Source organism: Mustela putorius, unplaced genomic scaffold, assembly GCF_011764305.1.
Source record: "Mustela putorius furo isolate JIRA1106 unplaced genomic scaffold, ASM1176430v1.1 tig00001419_pilon_pilon_pilon, whole genome shotgun sequence".
Taxonomy (NCBI): domain Eukaryota; kingdom Metazoa; phylum Chordata; class Mammalia; order Carnivora; family Mustelidae; genus Mustela; species Mustela putorius.
The window spans coordinates 873785-896549 of record NW_025421736.1 but is presented as its reverse complement, the minus strand read 5'-3'; the positions used below and the strand labels follow the sequence as shown (position 1 = coordinate 896549).

General features: G+C 64.0%; 1 protein-coding gene across 1 annotated transcript in view; it reads right to left on the bottom strand.

The window, feature by feature from the left end:
- Positions 1–22765, bottom strand: part of BRD1 (bromodomain containing 1) — a 40909-nt gene that overhangs the window by 3997 nt on the left and 14147 nt on the right. The window contains 6 exon segments of the mRNA XM_004775434.3: positions 5999–6103; positions 11756–12016; positions 13749–14061; positions 14509–14637; positions 14884–15015; positions 20396–20552. Of these exon segments, the coding sequence (XP_004775491.2) occupies positions 5999–6103; positions 11756–12016; positions 13749–14061; positions 14509–14637; positions 14884–15015; positions 20396–20552 (1097 nt within the window).

The window sequence follows — 22765 nt, the reverse complement described above, 5'->3', positions numbered from 1 at the left end:
GTACCCCCACCCCGCAGCGTGCATGGCAGAGACACGGAGGTGCCCTCTGAGCCCAGAGACCGCTGGTCCCAACACGGCGCTCTTCAACACAGAGCAACGCGGTCTGCACAGGCCCCACAAAGGCCAAGCCGAGCGCACCCGCGTCGTCCTCCCCAGCTCAAAGGACTCTGCCACATGACGAGCCCCCGCGTGGGGGACGAGCCCTGCCTGGGTGAGGCCCCTCGCCACCAGAACAGGTTCACACACGGGAGCTTCAAGGGGAACAGCAAGTCCGAGGAAACACACGCACTCACGAGCACGCCGGACACGTGAAAGCAGGCGACGCGCCCTCCAGCCCTGCGCCCCGCGGCCCACATGCCAGGACCACTGGGGAGGCGACCGTGACCACCCCCCGGTTTGCCAACAGTCTGTGTAGCCGAACAAAACACAGTTCACCCAGAACCACGGCAACTCTGAACCGCACCGCTGCCTCCCGAAGCACCCGACGCCCCAACAGGGCAAGCGGCCAGCTCCCTCGGGGCCCAACAGCTGGGACACTTGGCACATTTCTCTTCCCGAAAGCAATCTCATTCCCAAGCTCAAAAAGAACGTTAACTCTGGGGGCGCCTGGGTGGCTCAGTGGGTTAAAGCCTCTGCCTTTGGCTCAGGTCATGGTCCCAGCGTCCCAGATCAAGCCCCGCATGGGGCTCCGGGCTCAGCAGGAGCCTGCTTCTTCCTCTCTCTCTGCCTACTTGTGATCTCTGTCAAGTAAATAAATAAAATCTTCAAAAAAAAAAAAAAAAGTTAAATCTGATTCTTTAAACATTTTCTGAAGGAGGCGGCCAGATTTCGGGGTCTCCTCATCGACTTTACACGCTACTTTCTCAGCAGCCAAAGCACGCGTTCAATGAGCTCAGCCGAGAAACACAGCCGCGGGCAGCAGGCCACTGCTCACAGGACAGCCCGAAGCGACTTGTTCTCCTGGAGTAAGTCCTGGAGACGTCTTGTTCCAATGCCCTGCGACTCAGCAGTACCGGTTCCGAGAGCACCGAGCTACCTCGGTGCTCACGTCCGCACCCCGGCGGGCAGGGCAGCTGGCGGGGGCTGAACTCGCCCAAGGCGTTCGGACAGTCATGGCCCATAAAGCGCAGCTGCTGAGCGGAAGCCAGGCCAGCAGGTCGGGGACACGGGGAAGAGTGAAGCAACGCCCAGGGTCCCCCAGGAGCTGCAGAAGGCAGCAAAGACCCCAACCCAGAGACAGCCCACCCCACCCATGCTCCCTGTAGGGATGGCAGGACAGGGCCACAGTCCCGCAGGTGCACGTCCAGCACCCGGCAGCAGTGAAGCCACAAAGCCACCGCCTGTGCCTTTGAAGACGCCCAGGACGTCACCCGACTGGCCCTATGCGCAACTGCCTGAGCAACAAGAGCGTGCGGCCACAAAGCAGCTCTGCAAGGGGTCACCTTGGAGCTGGGGCCTGGTGACTCGGGATGACCTCGCCGGGCACTTGCCACCTTGATCGCAGGTCCCTTCCACCCGCACCTCTCCCTACAGAGCTGGAGCGGGCACTGCTGGGGCAGGCGTGAGAGGCACTGGGAAGAGCCCAGCCAGGGCCCGCGCCTGTCCCCAGCAGGGCAGTCATCGCTCAGAACAGCAAGAGAAGACGCCTGCTCCAGAGCGCCCTGCCCTGGCCAAGGTCCAACCGAGGCCCAGCGCCTGTGTAGAGGCGTCCAGGGAAGACGAAGACCCGGCACCCGTGTTCCCAACGTGGCGCCAGGCTTCACTTGCCACCAGGAAGGCGGCACCAAGGGGGAAAGTGAAAACGTGGAGCTCCCACGACCTCCCGGGGCACTAGAGGACACCGACGCCCACAGCGACTAGTTACACGTGCCGTGTGGCTGCTACCCGGGAAACATCACTAACAGCTGCCGACGAGCAGGCATCACAGACACGCCCGGCAAGAGGAGGCTGCTGGGGCCAGAGCACAGCCCCCCCAGGCCGCCCAGGCCTCCCAACATCCTCAAGGTGGCCGGAGGCCGGGGCAGCAGCGTCTCTGCCCCCTCCCGGCCCACAGATCCCCTGCACAGACACACGCTCCCTCCCAGCCAGCGGTGGCTGAGGGAGCCCCCGGCCCCACCCTGCACAGCCCGCAAGGCCAGGGCAGGTTTTGGGGTCTGCGCGGAGATGGGCGCGCGAGCCACTCGCAAAGGACAGGCGTTCACACGGCACCTGAGGCCCTAGCCGAAACCACGTCCACACCACCTCTAACGAACCACTTCAGGGAAACATAGGTTTCTCAACAGTGAACGTCGAGTCAGCGTGCTGCGAAACCCAGGCGACGAGCTGGCCACGCGGGAAAGGCTGGCGGCCTCCAGCACAGGAGCCGCGCCCCCAGAGCACGCGGGACCTGTGCCCAGGCCCTGTTCCGCCACACAAGGACCGTCCTCTCGGCCCCCACGGGCACAACACCCCGAACCAAAAGACGCTCTGGCCCAGCAGCTCCCCTGGGGAGCCTTCCTGGGGCACAGCTGGGTCCCATGGGGAGGGGCTCCCAAGGGGCCTCCTGAGACGGCCCGTCAACAGCGGCAGAAGCTCGGCCCTGGAAAACTTCATTAGAGCTTCGAGCTCGTGGGAAGAGCTCCCAGCCACCGGGCAGTGACAAGTCCCTGGCGGTCCCCCACGGGCATGAGGCCCACACCTGCCACACCCTCACTGCTCCTCAAGGAACCCTCTGCTCGTGGGGCAGGAGGCAGAGAAGCAGGGTGGGCCGCGCTCCCCGCACACCACACCCCGTGGCACAGACACCGGGGCGCTGCCTGCCAGCCCGGGAACTGCCCGGGACCCTGGACAGTACAGCCCAGGGTGTGCCGCCGGGCCAGCTCCCGAGGCCGGGGGCCCAGCGACTGTGCTCGGCCTCCCAAAGTGCTGGGGCCACCCACTTCTTCGTTCATACGCCTTTACTTGTACTGCCGGCAACACAATTACGTTTTTCAACCTTTTCATAAAAACAGCAAATGAGATCCCAACCATCCTGCTTTCGCCTAGACCGCCTCCCGGAAGCGGCGGCGGCGGCAGGGCAGGCCCCCGTGCACAGCAGACGATCGGCGTGGGGAGCAGAGACAGAGCTGCCTGGCTGGCTCAGGACTCCCCGGGGCCCGGCCGGCAGGGAGACGCACGGAAGGAAAGGCAGAAGGAGACCAGGCAGAAACCCAGGAAAGACAGACACTGACAAGCGAGGGGAGGCATCGGCTGTTCACACATCTTCTGGCCGGGCCGCACCCTGCACGCGGCCCGGAGCCCCCGGTCCCTCCAGGCCAGTCCGGTGCCTGCTGAAGGCGGGATCACAATCTCGGTCCACGTAAGTCATCCGCGGGCGCCGGAGGCTGTCTCGCCCCCCGGCTCTAAAGTCGCCCTCGGCAATGTTCACACCTACCCACGGGGTCAGGGCGGGCTGAGGCGGCGTCCCTGCCCACAGCCACAGCGGCCGGCTCGAGGAGGGGCACCGGGCGGCTCTCCGGCACCGGCACCGTTGCTCCCGGGGGCGTCTGGCTCTGACTTACAGAAGGGGGTGGGCGGGGTGGGGCCCATGTCCTCCACGCGCCGGTGTGTGTGTTTTTGTTTGGAAGATGGCTGAACAGATGCTCCCAGCGTCCTCCACAAAATTATGTGAGACCCCAGGGCGCAGTGACCGCTCAGCAGAGCTCCGGTCCACGTGGTGAGAGAGGACAGTTAGGGTCCAAAGAGTGAGCTACCCAGCATGCTAGTGGTTAAACTGAGAACCTGGAAAACAGCGAAAAAGCCATTTAGTCTGACTGGGGGCACCGCGAGACCAGCCTCCACAGAGCGGCCTAAGGGTGAACGTGACTCCCTCTCTGTGTCTCTGTGTCTCTGTGTCTCTGTATCTCTGTGTCTGTCTCTGTGTCTATGTCTCTCTCTGTGCCTCTGTCTCCGTCTGCCTTGTCTCTGTCTCTCCGTCTGTCTCTGTCTCTGTCTCTCGAGGTGGCCGGTGTCTGCCCCCATCTGTCTCGTCTCTGTCTGTCTCTGGATCTGTCTCTGCTCTGTGTCTCAGTCTGTCTCTACGTCGGTCTCTGATCTCTGTCTTTGTGTCTCTCACACGCACACACACGCCACGGCGCGTCACGTGCACACGGCCGGCGTCTCGAGAGCAGAGACCAGGAGCGCGGAAGTCCCGGGCCAGCTGTCCGTTCTGGGAAACAGATGAGCATCGCAGAAGGAGGAAGCGAGAAGACAGAGCGTGGGCTCCGGGTGGCGTGGCACCAGCACGCGCGGGGTCAGGGTCTCTAACCCGGGTCGCCCCCCGGCGCTTCCCACAGCTCAAGAGCAGGGAGGGCCCCCAGAGGCCGAGCGTCTCCAAATGAGAGGGTCTGTTTTCCCTCTAACTTGGGAGTCTTGCAGCGGGCCGTGGGACGCCAGCAAACCCCCTACAAGGCAGAGCACACGGACGAATCTCTGGAAAAAGTGGAAGGTTCAGAACAGTTCACGTCCTCGGACAGTGGAGGCCGCCCCTCGGAGAGAGCGGTCCAGGGCGTGTAGAGAGCGCCAGGAGGCGGAGGTGAGGTAGAGCCAGAAACAGGCGCCAGGACGGGCAGCGGGAAGCGGCGCGGGCCTGGGCCCGAGCGCTACGCAGGTCCCGGTGCTACTAAGACTCCCGGGCCGCGCAGGACGGCGTCAGGACTCAGCACGCAGCCAGTCTACTGCCGCTCTGGAACAAGAAAGCAAACACCCCCGCGTCAGTCATGCCACCGGGGGGAGGCGCTCGTCCGGTCGCCCGCCGCGGCCCGCTCACAGACGCTCCTGCGCAGCTCCCGTCGGCACCAGACACCTGCAAGGCCCCCGCTCGGCCACACACAGGGCAGGAGGGACCAGCACCTCCTACAAGGGCGAGGGCGCCCGAGGCCCCTGCAAGCATGGCCGCCGGGCTGTCCGTGGAGCCTCACCTATTCGGGGGGCGGGGGGGTGCATCAGCTATAGCAGGACCCGCCTGGCTGGTTGAGAGCCACGGTCGGGCCCCATGGACCCCTCCTCTGACACCATCTTTGTGGCACACCAGGGCCGCGGTCGGAGGCTCTGGCCCGGGGTCTGGAGCCCTGAACAACGTCCCAGCGGCTCTGCCCAGGTGCCTGCAGCACGACGCGCTCTGGCTTCTGTCCTCGCGCACCAACTGGACCTCGGCACTCGCACACACAGCGCGGAAGGAGTGTGCCCCTGGCCCGGCTCCGACGAGCCACAGCGCGGTGTCTCCACTCACACAAGCACAGACACAAGCTCCACGCACAGCCCGTGCCCCCCCGCGCAGCTCACGGTACGCGGGAACAGAGAAGGCTCCAACCCACCCGACACGAGCAGCGGCGCAGAGCACTTCCGTCACATTAAGTGAATGAAGCAAAGTTTCGCACACGTTAGGACAAAAATTCTACAGAATCTTCCGGCCACCAGAAGGAGTCGCATGTTGGCTGTGGGGCAGGGAGCGCGCCCCAGCCACCTCTGCCTGGCCACCCCCACGGAATGCGCCTCCGGGTGCAGACATGACAGGCGGACCCTGGGCACGGACACTCCCGGGCCTCCGTGGGTGGCACGGACGCAGATGACACGCGCAATCGGCTGCACCGCCCGAGCTGCACGGGCTCAAGAAGGACGGCCAGCCACGCCCGTGGGGAGGCCACCAGCCTGCGGCCACCCCGGCTTGAGAAATTCAGGGGACTTGAGGACAGAAGCCCAACACGCGAGGCCAACAGGCTCCAGGGTCACATCAGCGGCTCCCGGTGAGGATGCCGCCTCACCGCCGCAGGCTGGAGCCATGCGGGCCCGCAGGGGACTGTCCCCATGCGCCCTGATCCACCGCGCCACCCACATCCTGGGACACGCCGCGTGTGCCACCAGACCCCGCCAGGCCACCCCAGCCCCCGACCGTCCGTGGCCAACAGCAGCTGAGGGCCCCGCCGGGTGGCTCCAGCGACAGCCCGGGAGGAGAGAGGCCGCAGCACCCCGGAGCATTTACCTGTGTCCAGCCGCTTTCCCGGGGACCCCTCCTCCACCTCAGAGTCGCCGCAGGTGCTCCGCGACCTTTTTCTTGGCTGCAGAAGAGTCTCCAACCTCGGAAGGACTACAGACAAAAAGGTTTTGGTCCCTAGCTGAGGAGAAGTTGGCTGGGTTTCAGTGTTCTTGGCAGACTTTGGGGGGCTTACACTTTTCGATTTGCAGAAGAGAACAGAAGTGCGTCTGTTTACATCGCTTGCTGGCTCCGGCACCGCGGAGACCGCCGCTGGCGCATCGCCACTACCGGCGAGGGTGGGCTCTGGAGGGTGTCCGATTACCAGTGCGCTCTGAGTGCAAGTGCTATGTGATTCATTATCAAATGTGACTCTTTTGAATAGTTTACTCTGCTCTGGGTTGAGTTCTACTGGTTTGAGGGTTGGTGGTTCTGAATTAGTCTCCGAGTTTGAAGGAAGAGGTAATGCATCTGATGGTTCAAGTTTAGGGGGAGATTTATCTCCTGAAAAAATTATAAATAAAGTGATTTTTGAAAACTGATCATTATAAGATCTATTATAAAACTTACTATAAATGTGAAGTCCACCAAAACACTAAGTCAATCAAGGAAAACATCGCATCACATATACTGTCTGCAAGCGGTGAGGGCCGCAGCGGCCCAGGCCCGTCGGGGACACTGTGTGCTTCCCTAACAGCGGACACTGACGCGGCCCGGCGCCCGGGCTCCAGGCACACAGGGTATCACGTCACTCCCGAAAGCGACTGTCGAGGTCTGCCTCCACATACGCCAGTACCGACTGCGTTCGCGTCTGTGACCGCGACCGCAATCCACCGTTCACTTACCTTGAGGAAGAGGAATACGTCCCAGAACTAGGGGGCTACCCAGGCATACCCGCATGGTCCTGACCTGGGCCACACGGTCAGCGAGCAGGTCAGCAAGAGCATGTAAATCTGACTCTGACCCAGGGGTTCTAGGCTGGTGACAAGGCCCATCTGGTGAGTGGCGGGTGGCTGTGAATGTCTCACGGAGCAGGAAAACCTCCCCCTCGGCTCTCCACCACCCCACAAACCACGCTCTGAAACGTCACAGTGGAGAGTCTTTTTCTCAAATCTGACTTTAAAAATAAAAACACTTTCAAAGACAATCTTTGCCTCATTTAAAAGGCTCCTTGAAACTATTAACATGAAAACCAGAAGTCGGATGACCTGAGGGAACAGGGCTTTTATCCCCGTGCCCAAGAGGAGGTCCTCCAGGGACCACGCAGGCTGGCCACGCGAGGAAGCAGCCCTCTGGGACAAGTCACTGCTTTGGGCTACAAGACACGTGACGCCAAAGCAAGAGTAACAATGCACACGGCCCGAAGCGGTCCGTACAGCCTCACTCAGCACAGTTCTCCTCTTACTAACCCTCCAAACCGCCCAAACCTGCATGGAAATACCTAAGAAGGTCGTATCTCAAAGCTGGTCATTTTGAAAGCGGAAAGCTACACAGCTCCTGGGTCCCACTTACGGCCCAGAGCGCGCATCCTGAGAATTCTCCCTTAGGAACGTGAGCCGGAGCCAGGCAAGGCTCCAGCCGCCAGCACGGTAGGGTCCTGACACAGCCAGACATAGCCCTGCTGGGCGATGGCCCTTGAAGCTGGACGCAGCACGTCACAGGGGACCCAAGCCCCGAGGCAGTGTGTCTGCGGCAGAGGGGACCCAAGTCCTTCTGTGTCCACGCCCTTACCACGGCAGTACCACTGCCTGGGGAACCGTAGGGCACCCGTGACGCGGAAACACCGAACCGCGAACCACGCTGACCAACACGGGGCAGGGTTCTTCCTGCCTGTCCCTTCCAGTCCCTAACAGGTTTAGGAAAACAAAAGCCACGGGCCCCCCAAGGAGACTGAGCCCATGGAAACCGGAGAGCAGGGGAGCTGCTGCTGCTGCTGGGAAGCTTCTCCAAGAAGCCCCCCGCCGGGCAGGGACTCGCCCCCGCAGCCCCCGCAGCCCCCGCAGCCCACGCCTACTCGCGTGAGGGCCCAGCACCGCCCCTTCCCTGAGCGCGCGCCTCCATTCGCCACCTGCCTCCTGTCCCCGCCCCGGCCTCTCCCCCGGCCGCCCACGCCAGGTCCCAGCCCGACCACTGACCAGGAGTCCTGCCCCCATCGCTGCGGCCACGGCCGGCAGCCCGCCTCTGTCTCAGCCAGGTGGGCCTTGGCAAGGCAGGCAGCGGCCGCGAGAGCCTGAGAACGCCACCGCCTCCCCAGGTTCTTGTGGGCCCCTCCTCACATGCCCTGTCCGTGCTTCCCCGTCAGCCTCCAGCCCGGCTCAGCCCCGAGCCTGCCCGTCCAGCCTGGGCCGCCAGCCGCCAGGGCGCCCGCGTCCCTGGCCAGGTACCCAGGGCCCCGGACCACCAAGGTCCACGCACACACTCTCCTGCATCTCAGGCTCCGCCCACCCAGGGCTTTCTTCCCTCGCGCACCTCGCCAGACGCAAAGGGGAGGGCGTCCTCTGAGGACCCTCCCCACCCCTCCTGCTGCCCAAAGGCAGCCTGAGGCACAGCCACAACGGCCCTGCCTGTCCCCCGTCCCCGCGCTGGGCTCAGCCTGGACGGTTCCCCAGAAGCCTCTCTGAGGCGTGAAGGGGCAGGAGGCGGGGGCCAGCCGTCAAGGCTATGCAGGGGACCGAGGTGCAAACCAGCGCCAGTACCGGCGGCCGCACCGTGGGGGTTACCGAAGCCCGGGGCCTCACTCTCCTCACCCATGAGAAAAGAAAGCACTGGTGCCCGGTGACCCCGCGGCTGGACCCCGTGTCCGTCAGCCAGCACCCCTGCCGCCCGCTCAGGACCCCAAGCCCATCCCCCACGGGGAGTTAACACACGTTCCCTTTCTCTTGAAAGGTCACCGGCCGCTGACAGTCCTGTCACTGAACCGCACAGGAGACCTGCTCTACGACCTTCTAGAACAAACCCCGTTCCACTCTGAGCCGTGGGCACAAACATCCAGGTCCGAAACTCCGAAACTCACAAAAGCCACAAGGTTCCCTGCTCGGGGTCTGAAGCCAGCGCCTCGGAAAACCCAGAGAGGCAGGTCCGTCCGCAGCTCAGGCCCTCGCCAACTCCCCTGACCGAGCGCGTCCACATCAAAGCCACAGAGAACTCGGGCGGGCTCCGGCGGGAGGCGTCCGCCTCCTGGGACCCCAACCGCACGCTGCCTGACCACCACCCCTGCCTCGCGCTTCCAGCCCGCAGTCCTCGATGGAGAAACCACCACCTACACACACTGCGGACTGGGGACACCTTTTACAGACATGGGACGTGACAGGGCCCTCCCCCGCTCCAGCGGGACCCGCCGAACCCCAGCCCCACTCGCTCTGAGGACTCTCGGCTGCACGGAACTAGAGCGGGCCCCAGGGAGCCTGCAGGAAAAGACAAAGGCTCGGTCCTGAAACACGAGGACAGACCTCCTCGCAGCACGACCTAAATCCCAGGGCTGGAAGGGAAAGGCCCAGCCGGCGACTCGGTGACGGCGCCCTGCACCCTGCCGGCCCTTCTCCCAGAGCCACCTGCCTTCACGACTCCGCACCCGATCAGTCCGCTGGGACCGAACTCCAGGCAGCAGCAGAGAGAGACTAAGCCCTGAGAGCGCAGGCGGGCGAGGACGCACGCACCAGACACCTGTGGCCGTGACCGGCGACCCGGAGAACCACGGGAGCGCAGCAGACAGAGCGGAGGCAGGAGCCCTGGCCCTACCGTGGGGGGGGCGAGGAAGAGGCCCCAGCAGAGCAACGGCCCCCAGGGCCTGCCTTCCAGGAGGGGCCTCAGGGGGCCAACCCACCCGAAACCCCTATTCAGTCGCAACCGAGACAGCACGCGGAGGGCGCGGAGCATGCGGCGGTCCTGCGTCCTCCTCTTGCACAAGACGCCGGGCCCCCGTCCCACGGGAAAGATCACGAGCTCTCCTTCCTGCGCTAGTTCCCCGCTGTCTTCGCCGGCCTTCATGGGGTGACAGCCCCCAGCCCTGTCCCCAGCCCCTGCAGGTCCCACGGCTGCCTCCACCTCCCCGGCACCGCTCCCACCAGCTCTCTCCACGTGGACCCCGGGCCACCTCTCGTCAGAGCTCCCTGCTGTCTTCCTTCAAAATGACCCCATGCCTCCGAACAGCAAATGTGGGCTGGCATGGGGGGCGCCCGCCTGGCGGGGAAACTGTAGGGAAGACCCCGCGTCCACACAAACCCCGCCCCGGCCCCCACCGGGGACCGTGAACAACTATCCACAAGCTTTCGCCAAACTCACTCTTTTTGGAGCAAATAACACACAAAGAGTGGTTTTCCCATGAAGAGAAACAGATTAGCTCAGCCAGAGTGACCGCTCAGACAGGGGCAGGAGACTGGACGGGATGGAGGTGTGCCTCCCGCTCCAGGCCTACGAGCTGGGCCCCCCTGGACCCCAGGGACCGTGTGGGTGCACACACCGCACAGCCAGCATCAAAGCCTGGAGGAGTCAGGCCATCTGCAGAGCAGAACTGTCATGGGGTGGGGCGCCTGGGGGGCTCAGCCGGTTGAGCATCTGTCCAACCCTTGATTTCAGCTCCGGTCAGGACCTCAAGGTCATGAAATCGAGCCCCATGTCAGGCTCCATGCCGGGCATGACGCCTGCCTGACAGTCCCTCCCTCCCTCTCCCAACAAAACAGAACGGCAGAGCCGTCCTTCCTGCCCCGCCGCGGCCTCTCCTGCCGCCCTCATCCGATCGCCCGAGAAGGAGGTTCCGGAGCCTGCGTCTCGCGCCACAGGGGAGCTGAGAGCCAGCGGGGGCAGGACGAAGCAGAGCTGCACAGCCGCTCGGAGCTGCCGCACGAGGGCTCACGTCCGAGGACAGAAAGGAGCCCGAGGGCCGCGGCTCTCGCCTCCAGTAGCCGCCTCGTGCAGCGGCCGCGACAGGAGCAGTGACACGGGGGACACGCTGTAGAACGCCCACACCGTGCCGAGGCAGACGCCCACGGCGGCGTTACTGTTCCTGCTGCTCCAGAGCGGACGTGCCGAGAAGAAACCCAGACTACGAGGCAGACTGCCAGCGGCGTGTGCCTTCTTGCCTTCCGCCCACTAAACGCGTGCGCTCGCACTCAGACGGAGCGCGTGGACACGTGTGGAGTGTCTTCCACTGGGTTCTCTAAGCTCCAAAAACTGGGCCACAGCACTCCCGACAGCCCGCGTCCCGAGCTCGAGGCCTGCCCCCTGTGGCCACCTGAGCCGTTAGTACTGGGCTTCCCTAGGGTTCCCCGCAGGGCGCAGGCTTCCTCTCCTCACGGACGTCCTACGCGCAGAAACGTGCCTGGTGCCCGGCACTCCTCCCAGACACGCGCCCCACGAAAGGTCACCAGCCCCCGTCACTGTGCATGTGACGTGTCGGGAGCCCCAAGAGGCAGCTCCAGCTCAGATCCCTGCTCCCCGGTGACAGCCTGTGCGTCACCTGCCACCCTTCAGTATCAGAGAGGAGCGTTCAGGGGACGGTGGCATCACGGCCCTTGCAAGAGCTGTGCCAGGCCAACACCATCCCTCTCGCCACGTAAGCCACGTCTGCTCTAGCACCATTCTGGGCAGTGTGCAAGGCCTAAGTCACTCTTTCTAAATAGCGTTTCAAGAACAAGTTAAGAAAGAAAGTCTCATTCTGAGCCTCCAGCTTCGTGACTGTGTCAGAGCCGGCGCCCGCAGGGACCGGAAGGGAAAGCCCGGCGGGGGCTCCGGGGAGCAAGTGGCGACCGACGCTCAGCACGTGCTTACCTTCCTCCCCCGTCTCCTGCCCCAGCTGAGCACCTTCCTCTTCAAAGCTTCCAATACCTGATTCCGCAGGCGGGGGCTGGCTGTGCTGCTGGCTCAGCTTGTTTCGGAGGACGGCGATCTCCTTCTTCAGGAGCTTGGCGCGCTTGCTCCGCGACCCGCTGGACTTCATGGCACACGTGAGGTCGAGCTTGTCCAGCAGCTCCCGCAACTGCTCCTCCAGGACCATGTGGGCCCTGTTGGCCGGGTTCAGCAACCTGTCCACTGGAGTCAGAGGACACCGGTCAGTCATCCACCACGCCGCCCCTGCGACCGCCTCACTGGCACGGGCCCCACCCACAGGAGCCCCAAGTCCCCACCGCGCTCATTCCACACCCTGACGGGCTGCCACGCCAGGAGACACACTTCCACCCAGCGGGCGTCAGGACACGCCTGCAGGGAAGTCTCCACATCCCCAGCAGGCGAGCCAGGCGCATGGGGACACGGTGCCCTGAAGCAGGCCGGCACCCCTCCTGCCGTGCACCTGCTCCGGCGGCTGGGCCAGAAGAAGGAACAACCAGACTACACACACCGGCCGCCTGTGCAGACCCCGATCCAACCCGGCTGGGGCTCACGTCTGGGACGCTCTCCTGACCCAGCCGTCTGGGGGGCTTTACTCAAACCGGGCCACACAATGCACAGTTCGTTGTCCACTTCAGGCGTATTTACTATGAAAATCCCTACTGACTTTAACTTAAGCAAAACAACAAAATTCATAAAACACAAAGTAATGGAAATCAGTGAAAGGTGGCCAAGAAAGAAACGGATCTTTCCGAGGGAGACCAGAGCGGGAAGACGGAAGAGACAAAAGCCACGGCGCGACCACCACCGTCCTCCAGAAACCAGCACTTACTAAAAGCTTTTGTAAGTGCTTTTCCCAAAGACGCTTTTCCCAAAGACGCGAGGCATCAGAATTGCAGAATAAACACCGAACGGCCTGGCCTGCAGCCACACGGCTCTAACACAACTCCGTGAATAAGAGCCTCAGCAACGATCACGTAAACAGCAACCGTGTCACTTGAAGCCCCCTCAAAACATGGCCTCGTCAGATCTTTACCCCTCAAGCAGACAAAGGACGGCTCTGTGTGCAAGACGCTCCGAGACACAGCCCATGGGCCTCAGCAGCATGAAGGCAGCCGGTGCCCCCACGGACTGGACGGGGAGGAAGGACGGAAGGCCCGCGGCCCGCGGACACGGGCTCCCCTAGCTCCACCATCTCCCCGCACAAATACAGAAAAAATAAACATTTCTCATCCTTGAGTTTCTCCCTAGTGAAACCACGGGGGACCTGACTGAGGAAATCCTACCAGGACCCGTATGCCCAAGTGCTCAAAGCCCGGAAGCCCCTTCCTGTCCTGGGGAGGTCACACAGTGGCCGGAGCGTCACTTGGGCACTGGCCCAGGGAAGGCAGCCCCCAAGGACAGGAACACGCAAACAGACCACTGCGCCCGTCCTGAGAGGCACACAGCGGCACTCAGATGGCTGCAAGGCCAGAGTCTGGGGGCCTGGGCACTCACCCGCCCCTGAGGCTTTCCCCCAGTCACAAGATGCCCTCAGGAGGGGCCTGAGACCCACTCGGGGCACAGTCCCCAACTGAAATGCCCCCCTGCCATGTACATTCAGACCCAGGCCATCCCCTGCAGAGCCACTGGCTGTGCCCTTCTCCCTGAGGGGCCAGAAACGTGCTAGGGCATAAAATCCACGCTGCGTGGCAAAGAAAAATTAAACAACAGAAATCACGCGCGGTAACTTCCACAGCGACGGCGCGTTAAGAGCACGATGGGCCAGGAGTGCGAAGTTAAAGAGACTGTTTCGAGCGAATCCCTCCCCTTTCTCGTGAGTACGGAAGACGTACGGTCACACGGCAGCTCGCCTTCTAGTCCCCCGGCCGTGCGGACGGGGCCTGCGGGCCAGCGCGCGCTCCCACCGGGGCCTGAGCTCGGGGCTGGTGCTTACCATCGTCCCAGGAGAAAGGCCGCCGGGGGGCCGCGGCAGGCCGCTCAGGCAGGTGCATCCCCGAGGCCTCCTCGAAGCCGATGCTGTCCGCCTGGCGCCTGGCCTGCCGCAGAACGACACCGCCCTGATCGCGCAGCCTCACGGCGGCTCTATAAAACACCGTGTCCTTGGCGTTGTACTTCATGCAGTTATCTACAATGAGATTAAAATCCTCCTCAAACTCAGTGAGGTGTCTATACCCTTGAGCTTCTAACCGTTTCCTCATTGTGGCAAAGTCCATGGGATGTTTAATGTGATCCAAATAATCTGGTACCTAATTTCAGGGAGGAAAAATAAGCATTTACCAACAAAGAAGGACTCTTATTCACTCTACACAACCCCACCCACCCGCCACGTTCCGTCCGAGACACGCACACGCACACGCGGCACTGGCGCCCCGCACACACCTGACCGTGCGGCACACGCTCACCCCACGACCTGCCGGGGCCCCTCTGCCTCAACCTCCTTAAACTGCACACGGCGACCCGACCGGCGCACTCGTCCGGCCGGAGGCGCCATCCTGGATGGCTTCTCTCTCAGGGGGACTCTGGCCTCTCGTGCCCGAGACTGGACGCTGAAACCCGCGCCCCCCCTAACCTCGAAGGGACTGTGATCCATAAACACCAAACACTCGGGGCCCCGCAGGCGCACCCCACGCCCCAGCGGGCAGACGCCCGCGAGCAGCCGAGCGCCCGCCCCGCACCGGGCGTGCGACACCCACCTCCTTCAGGCTCACGGGCTGGGCGAATATCCGAGCCGGGTCCTTCTCCTGCAGCTGGTCGAGCACTGAGCGCAGCAGCACTGTGAGCGGCGTCAGCCGCAGCTCCAGGGCCGTCTGCTCCACCTTCACCTGCGGGACACGGCACCGGGCTGTGCTGCGCGCCCCGCCCCGCCCCGCCCCCACGAGTGCCCACACGCAGCGCATTCCGCCTGGGCGGCCGCCCTCCCTCCTGCCCAGAGCCTCCATCAAGGCAGGGCACACGGGGCACCCCCCCCCCGGACACCCACCGCGGGCCAGCCGCGCCCCTGGCCCGGGAGGAGGGCAGGCGGGGAGGCTGCAGCCGGCACAGGCGCCCTCGCAGGGCCCCAGGCTCACCTGCTCCCGCTTGAGCTTCTCCCGCTTGCGCAGGAGCTCGATGAGCAGACGCGCGCGCTCCAGGTCGTGCCGCAGCCGCTGCCAGTACTTCAGCTTCTCTTTGGCGGCTTGAATCTCCTCATCGTTTTCTCTCTGACAAAAGGAGCACAGGGTCAGCCGCAGAGCCGTTCACAGGGGAACCCGGGGCTGCCGAGGGGGCCAGGGGCCAGAGCAGATGCCGCAGGCACGGACTCGCTCGCAGGGGCCCGCAGGCTCCCGACGAGGCCGGCCTGCTCCAGACCCAAGAGCCGAGCGGACAAGCTCAGCGATGGGCATCTGAACCCAGCTGGGGAGCCGCTCAGGGGAGTGGGCAGCTGTCGCAAGCCGCGGCCTGCCCCCGCCCCCAAGCCCGGGAATGGACGGCGCAGGGAACCAGCCCCGGGGACACACCCACACCAAGTGGCTCTGAAATCCGCACACTTGGGGTCACCCCCTGAGCGCTTCCTCCTTCTGTGGCAAAACACACAGTGCCACTAACCTCAACACAGCCCTCGACTGACCCATTTCCACTCTAGCATTTTCCAAAATAAACTTGCACCCAGAGCACGAGAGACAGCAGGCGGCGCAGAGCAGACAGATGGCAGCACCCCCCTCCAACGCATCTCAGACCAAGATGCAGGAAGAGCTGCTCTGATCGTGGCAGAGACACCGAGGAGCACCAGGACCACAACACACGCCCCACAGCAGCTGAGGACGCCCCCACATGACGGCCAGAGAGCCCTTCCCTGCACCGGGAAGCACGCGAGCTCCAGGAACTCACGGCCCGGGGCCTCCGTGCTCCCATCCACAGGTCCCCTGCGGCCCTGCCCCACCCAGGCCCAGGCTGGCCGTTCTCCCCGCCCCCACAAGGCCCCACCGCCCTCACCCGCGGCCCCACTCCTCCTCCTCCAGTCCCTCAAGGTCTGACCAGGCCCACAGGCCACCGTCTGCTCCTACAGCTGCCACCTGCCCTCGGCTCCAAAGCCCACGTGCTGGTGCGGCACACGGACGGCCCCACCAAGGCCACAGCCAAGAGCAGAAGATGCCCTCGGCCCAACCACAGGTCCTAGGCAGACCCATGCAGACAGCAGAGGAAGCAGCAGTCGGGGCGCTCCTGCACCTGCCCCTGAACCCCAGCTCCGCTAAGATGCTTCCATCTGTCCCCGTGCAGTCTTCCCGATCGACAGCAGCCCAGGATGCCTAATGCGAGGGTGCACACGGGACCCCGGACCGAGAACGTCCCCAGCTCCCGGTGGCGTTACCTTGCTGTTCTGCAGACACACACCTGCAGCCTCGGCCCGGTCGCCCTGTCAGGTTCCGGGACACGCTCCACCCACGCAGACCCCCGTGGGGTCCCAGCCCACCGCATCCAGACAGAGCTGAAACAGCGCACCCACCCGGCAGGGCCCCACCCCCAGGCGCCCCTCACTCCTGCTCTCAACGCTGAGCACCTGGCAGGTGACAAGTGCTGAGCTCTGACCCCGTGTCCTCACTTCAGGGTCCGCGGGCAGAGAGTCACCGGCGAGGCTACCAAGACCTTCCCAGCTACCAAAGGGATGGGACAGGCTGGGCCAGGGCCTCCTCGCCAGGCACCCTCCCACCTGTCACAGAGCTTGTCTGAACGTTACTTCGAAGTCGCAGGCATCGGGGCGCCTGGCTGGCTCCATCGGTGGAGCGTGCGACTCCTGATCTGAGGGTCGTGAGCTCAAGCCCCACGGTGGCCGTGGAGCCTACTTCAAAAAAGAAATCATCCAAGTCTCAGGCCATCAAGCAGGAGTCGACAGTAACATCAGCTGCATAAATGTGGCCAATAAATACGTTAAAAAGTCAATTTAGAAAACCCAATTCCCCAAAAGCACCTGAAAACCCCTTTGTCCGCTGGTAAGCACTCCAAGGACACCGGTCGGAAGGACATTGAGCCTGGCGATCCCACAAAGCGGAAGGTGCGGTGCCGCTCAGGATCCTGGCTGGAAGACGCACGCACGGCCGCAGAGGGGCGCGCTCCCTGCACACGCCGCCTTCAGGACTGGACCCGACCCCGACACGCTCCGCATCAGCAGCCTCAACGACACAAAGCGGCCTGAGTTTCCTGATTCTGTTCGGCGAGCCGCCTCCTCCAGGGAAACCTACCCAGGAGGACTCATGAGGTGGAAGAAAAGCAAAGTGGTTTCTGGCACCAAAGAGCCGGCAGGAAAAAGAACTTCAGAAGACCGTGTTTACCACCCCCACCGCACAGGCAGGACGACACAGGATGGAGGGGACGGAGCGGGCCACCCCAAGGAGGTGAGGACCACAGCACACCCACGCGAGCCCCAGGACACCACCAAGGACCGAAGGCCCCAAGAGGCCGTGCTCCCTGTCCCTAGAGCAGGACGCACGGAGGGGCCCAGCCACGGGGCCGAGCCTCACACCCCCAGCTGCAGGCTGGACGGCCACAAGCTCAGTCCCAGCACAGGAGGTGACCATGTTGTCCTAAAGCCACCAGAGAGGACATGGAAATGCGGCAGAGGGAGGCACTGCAGCAAGCCGGAGGACGGGCCAGTTCCAGGCCTTGCGGGACCCGTCCAGAGCTCTGCCCTCCACCTCCCCCAGCACTCGCCCACCGACTCTCACCCCAGCCAGGGTCTGAGGATGGTGGAGGACGGGCACTGGAGACGGTGCCATGAAGGCTCCAGGAAGGTGCCCGCAGGAACCCCACGCTCCGGGCCAGATCAGAAGAGCTGAGCCACCTCCTCTGAGACCACTTTGCACAGCAGCGTCCAGCAGGGCCAGCCCCGGGGCCAGCCCCCAAAGTGCCTCATCTGCCTGGACGTGGGGCAGGGGCCCTCATTCTCGAACCGGCTGGTCCCATCCGTCTGTCGTCTCCCACCTAAAGGTCAGCCATGGGAGGGAAGGGCCGCCCATGACCTCCTGCACAGCCTGGCCCAGAGTGGGCACCCAGAAGTACAAACAAGTCACAGATGTCCCAGCTTTGAAAAGCACATAAACATCATACCAAGCCCTACTGTTCCATTTGGAACATTCCTGTTTTGGATCCCTGGAAACCGTCAGCCCCTACAGGGTGAGGCAGAAAAGGTCAGTCTGGGTGCGGCCCTTCCGTGGAGTGACTGAGGGTCTCTACAGGCCACGCAGGGGGCTTCCAACCGCCACGTCACGGACCTGCCCCGCCCCGCAGGAACTGGCCCTGGTGCAAGCCAGGACACCCTCATTCAAGCCGCACAGACAGACTCCAATCCAGGCGGTCCCTTCTGCCGAGGACACAAGCACTCCCACAGCTCATGTCCCAGTCCCTACACGTGTTACCTCCTATGTGGTCACTCCCGCTGGCCCACATGTCCCATGGCAGAAAGCCCCGAAGGGGGACACCAGCACCATTCCCAAAGGGGAGGAGGGACGAACAGGCAGCTTATCACTGCAGCAGACCTCGCCGACAGAGACCTCCAGGGTGATGGGGTTTAGCATGGATCCGGAAGCCCCAGGCCCAAGCGTGCGCAGGATGCGGCTAGCCCCCAGCGTGGGCTGCACGCACACCACACAAGGTCGCACCCACACCAGTCGCAGCCCCAGTGCGTCTCGGGAGGTCCGAGCAGCCTGGCCTCATGTGTGCCCGCGTCCAGCGTCACCAAGACCACAGACTGAGTGGGCGCCTTCGGTACACGGGAACACTGGGCCCAGCAGCCCCCAGCCCAGGGACCCTGGATGCCACGGGACAGGACTCAGATGGTGCTCTTGGCCTGGGCCTCCCAGGAGAGGGTCCGCCAATCGCCGCACCCTCGGAGGGGCATCAGCTCCCAGAAGCACGCCCCTCCTTCCCCAGAGATGGAAAAGGTCAAGGCCAAGTCCACAGAGGCCCAGAATCTTCAGTTTCTCTGCGGCTTTCCAAAGGTGTAAGGGGGCGCCTGGGTGGCTCAGTGGGTTAAGCCTCTGCCTTCGGCTCCGGTCATGATCCCGGGGTCCTGGGTCGAGCCCCGCATCCGGCTCCCTGCTCAGTGGAGAGCCCGCTGCCCCCTGCCCCCTCCCCGCGGCTCTACCACTCCACCCCCACTTGGTCTCTGCTCACGGGGGTCTGCTTGAGCTTCTCTCTCCCCCCCTCCGCCATCCCCCTCCCCCGTCATCTCTCTCATATAAAAAAGTAAAATCGTCAAAAAAAAAAAAACGGTATAAGAAAGATGTTAAAACCCACAAATTTAAAAATTCAGGTGAGCACGTAAACGTGTTAACGTTTTGCCTCTCCTTGTCACCAAAGAATCAAGGAGGTCAAGATGCCGTCACCCGGGCCGGGCGATAAGAGTCAGGCTTGACCTGCGCCACCAGCGGTGACCAAGGAGGAGGGAGAGCAGAAAGACAGGAACTACTTCTCCTAGCACGGGGGGTCACGAGCTGTCAGTTCACTCCGCAAACGCTCGTCTCGGCCGCCCCTCTGTCGGCACAGCGAGGAACAGACTCGCACCAGCCACAGCTAAGCCACCCCCAGGGACCTGCAGCCTAAGCCTGACCACCGTGGACGGGGTCAATCCACCCACAGAGAACCCCACCAACCAGGACCCTGGGGGGGATCCAGGAGCACAGCGTGCAGCCGCATCGGACGGCATCCCCTCCGACGCACTCGGCCACCTGGCGACTCGGGATCGAGAGGACAGCAGGCGCGCAGCGGCCCACCGCAAACTCTCGGGAAGGCCGGTTTCTGTTGCGTACCCAGCGTGCCGGAGAAGGGCCATGAGGGGACTCTGCTCTCTGCCAGGGCCTCCAGGCCTCCTGGACTAAGCAGGTGGCCGGGCCCGAGGCCAACCATGGTCACGCTCCCGTCCGAAGCCGCCCATGCCCCAGCACAGAGCCGGCTCATCAAGAACCTGTGGCAATGGGCCGAAGAGCCGTGTCTGTCCTCCACGTCCGCTCGGGACGCCTCACCGGGCCACGCCCTCACTGCCCGACCCACTCCCCCAGAACCACGTCCTGCGCTCAGCAGGCTGGACACCCGCAGCTGCGCTGACACCCCGAGCTGGTCTGCCTGTGCTCTTTCCCACGGCCGGTCCCGTGCCCGCTCCCTCCTGGGGCTCTTGTGTCCCTCCCTCCCCACGGGGTCACCACGGCAGGGGCCGTGGGTCTCTGAAGCAGGCCTTCAGAGCAAGGCCCCGAGACCACCCCCCGTACGTCCCCGGCCCAGCACGCGGGCAGGCCCGCTCGTCCCAGGGGCCCAGGTCTCACCTCCTGCCGCCCCAAGCCCCACAGCAGGCCCGCTCTGTGGCGGCCCCAAGCCCCGCGGCAGGCCCGCTCTGTGCGACCTGGTGGAAGTGACTTCCCTGGCGTCCCCGGCGCGGGCAGAAACAGCTGGAGTGCGGACAGACGAGTCGCCACACCTCCGCAGCATCAGCAGCCCGGGGCGGACACCAGTCTGCGGCACGTCCGCACTGGACCGGCTGGGGCGTGCACACCCGAGCCGCAGGCGTGCGGCGGGCGCCGCTGCGGGAAGCCCCGAGGGCGGGAGACCACGTACCTGCTGCGTGCTCCTCTGGGACTGCAGGCTGGACTGGAGTCGCCGCAGCAGCGGGGCGCCGTTCCTCGACAGCCTTTTGAGCAGCCAGTAGCTGTGCGCCCTCTCGACGAACTGCTTCTTCCGCTGGATCGCCACCTGGTTCGCGATCCTGTTCAACCTGCGGCACGGAGAACTCAGAGTTTAGCTCTGACGGAGCACGGGAGCAGGCTTCATGGTGGAAACGAGAAAGGGCAGGGCCACTCTCACACACCGACGTCCACACTTTACCGTCTGTGCTCAGCCCCCACCCAAACCGAACAGCTGCCTCGGGCCGCCCCGGTGCTGCCCAGAGCCCGGCCTCCAGCCACCCCCAGGTTCCACCCGCCGTAGCCACGCGGGCGTCCGCCGGAGACATCAGACATGGAAGAGGAGATACAGCGGCGAAGCTCCTCCTGCCTCCCACGTTTCGCCGACTGCACCCAGCGGCCGTGAAAGGCTGCTGCGCCGGTGGCCTGAGCAGTGCCCTCCAGGGGGAAAGAGAGGGGACGGCAGGGGTGGCGGCTGCGGGCGGCCGAGCGGCTCCTCGCTAGCACACGGCATCCGCAAGTCACAGGACACAGCTTCCCTTCAGGGACTGCACGGCGCACGGGGCTCGTGCGAACCCCTGCACGGAGGGAACCATCGTCTAACCCCCCCGAGGCTGGCCGGAGAGCTCCCCCACCCGTTACGGTCCTCCCTGCTGAAGCAAAGCGGAGACTCGCCGATGTGCCTCACCAAGACCCTGAGAGAGAATAAAAACTCAATCATCAACTAAGAACTTCATGAAAATACAAACGAAACGAGATGTTCCTCACTGTGCACCAAACCTGAAAATGTCAGGACGAAACCAAGCAATTTTAAGACCAAACTGTGAAGAAAGTAAATGGTAAGTTACAAAATGATCGATGATCCCAACGGCCAGAACAGCCCCGGCTCCACCACGTCCAGCACCCGTCATCTCAAGACTGTCCCGAGCGCGGCTGCTGGTCGGCTGCTGACTCCAGCAGGGCTGCCCCCCTCCTGGGGCCCGCGACACCGGTGCTCCACGCGCAGAACCAGCACGGCCTCTCGTGGGAAGGCACAACTCGAGTGTCTGTCCCGCCAAAGGACCCGACGCAGAGGAACTGGGCAAAGCTCTGTGCCAAACACAGGTTGGGGGGGGCTTTGCCAGGAAAGTCCCGTCAGACCTCAGAAGCTGACGCCAAGGGCTGATGCGAGCAGGCGCAGAACCCGTGCCCAGGTCTGTCTGCAGCGTGCCGGGGAGCGGGGGCCGTGGGTCTGCCCCTGCCAGGCCCCCAGGTGCCACGGCCTCGGCAGGAGGCGGTGGGAGGGCACGTGTTGCTGCACCCACGAGCCTCTCCAACGCTGCTGCGGGTGCCAGCAGAAGGCGCTGGGGTCCCCCGGGATCCTGCCCGCAGCCCCACGCACTCTGCCGCTCAGCTACGGGGGGCCCGTGCGAGCCCTGGGCGCTACCGGTGCTGTCTCTGGAGGGGAAGTCGGTCTGCTGACCAGTCTCCGGCGAGGCACGACTCAGGAGCAGGACGGAGCATGGACCTGGACACACACGGCTCAGACAGGTGTTCTACCACACGTGCACACTTGGCCGTTTCAACAGTGGAATGACACAGAGCGAACAGAAGTGCTTCCTAACGGTCTGAAGGTTCGAGGAAGCGCTGTTTGAGGGCAAGCTCAGGAATAAGGGCTCTGAACCTCATGAGACAAGCTGCCACCTAAACAGAGTCGGGGTCTCTGAGCCACCGACAGCTCACGCACGTGAGCAAGGCTCTGAAGAACGTGTCTCGCGGCGGTCCTGGAGCGTTTACTGAAAAGCCGCCTTCGGCTGAGCTGATCCGCGTCACGAGCCACGACGAGTCCTGGAGGAGCAGGGTGGGCGCCGAGTGCCCAGGCGCCCCACGTGCCCCCTTGGACACACCCCAGCCCCCGGGAGGCAGCAGCGCCCGCCTGCGCACGCGCATCAACCCTGCTCCCACCAGCCCCGCAGCCACCGCAGAGCAGGCGGAGGGCTGCGGACCGCGCTGGAGCTCACCAGAGACAACGTCCGCCACACAGGCCTGGCCACGGGACAGGGCCCAGGAGCCTCGCGCAAGATGGGGACACGGCTCCCCAACACTTCAACTCCGACGGGTCAGAGACCACAGGGACCTTCACACGATGAGAGGCAGACAGGGCTCGTGTCATTTTCAAGGCAAGGCACACCTTGGTGCTCAGGAAGAGGGTGATCGGGCGAGTCCCACACCGGGGAAGACAGCGGGAGTCCCGGGACAGGGAGGGCTGGGGGGGCTTCTGTCTGAAGGACGGAGCCATAACAGGGGTGTTTACGCCAGGGCCATG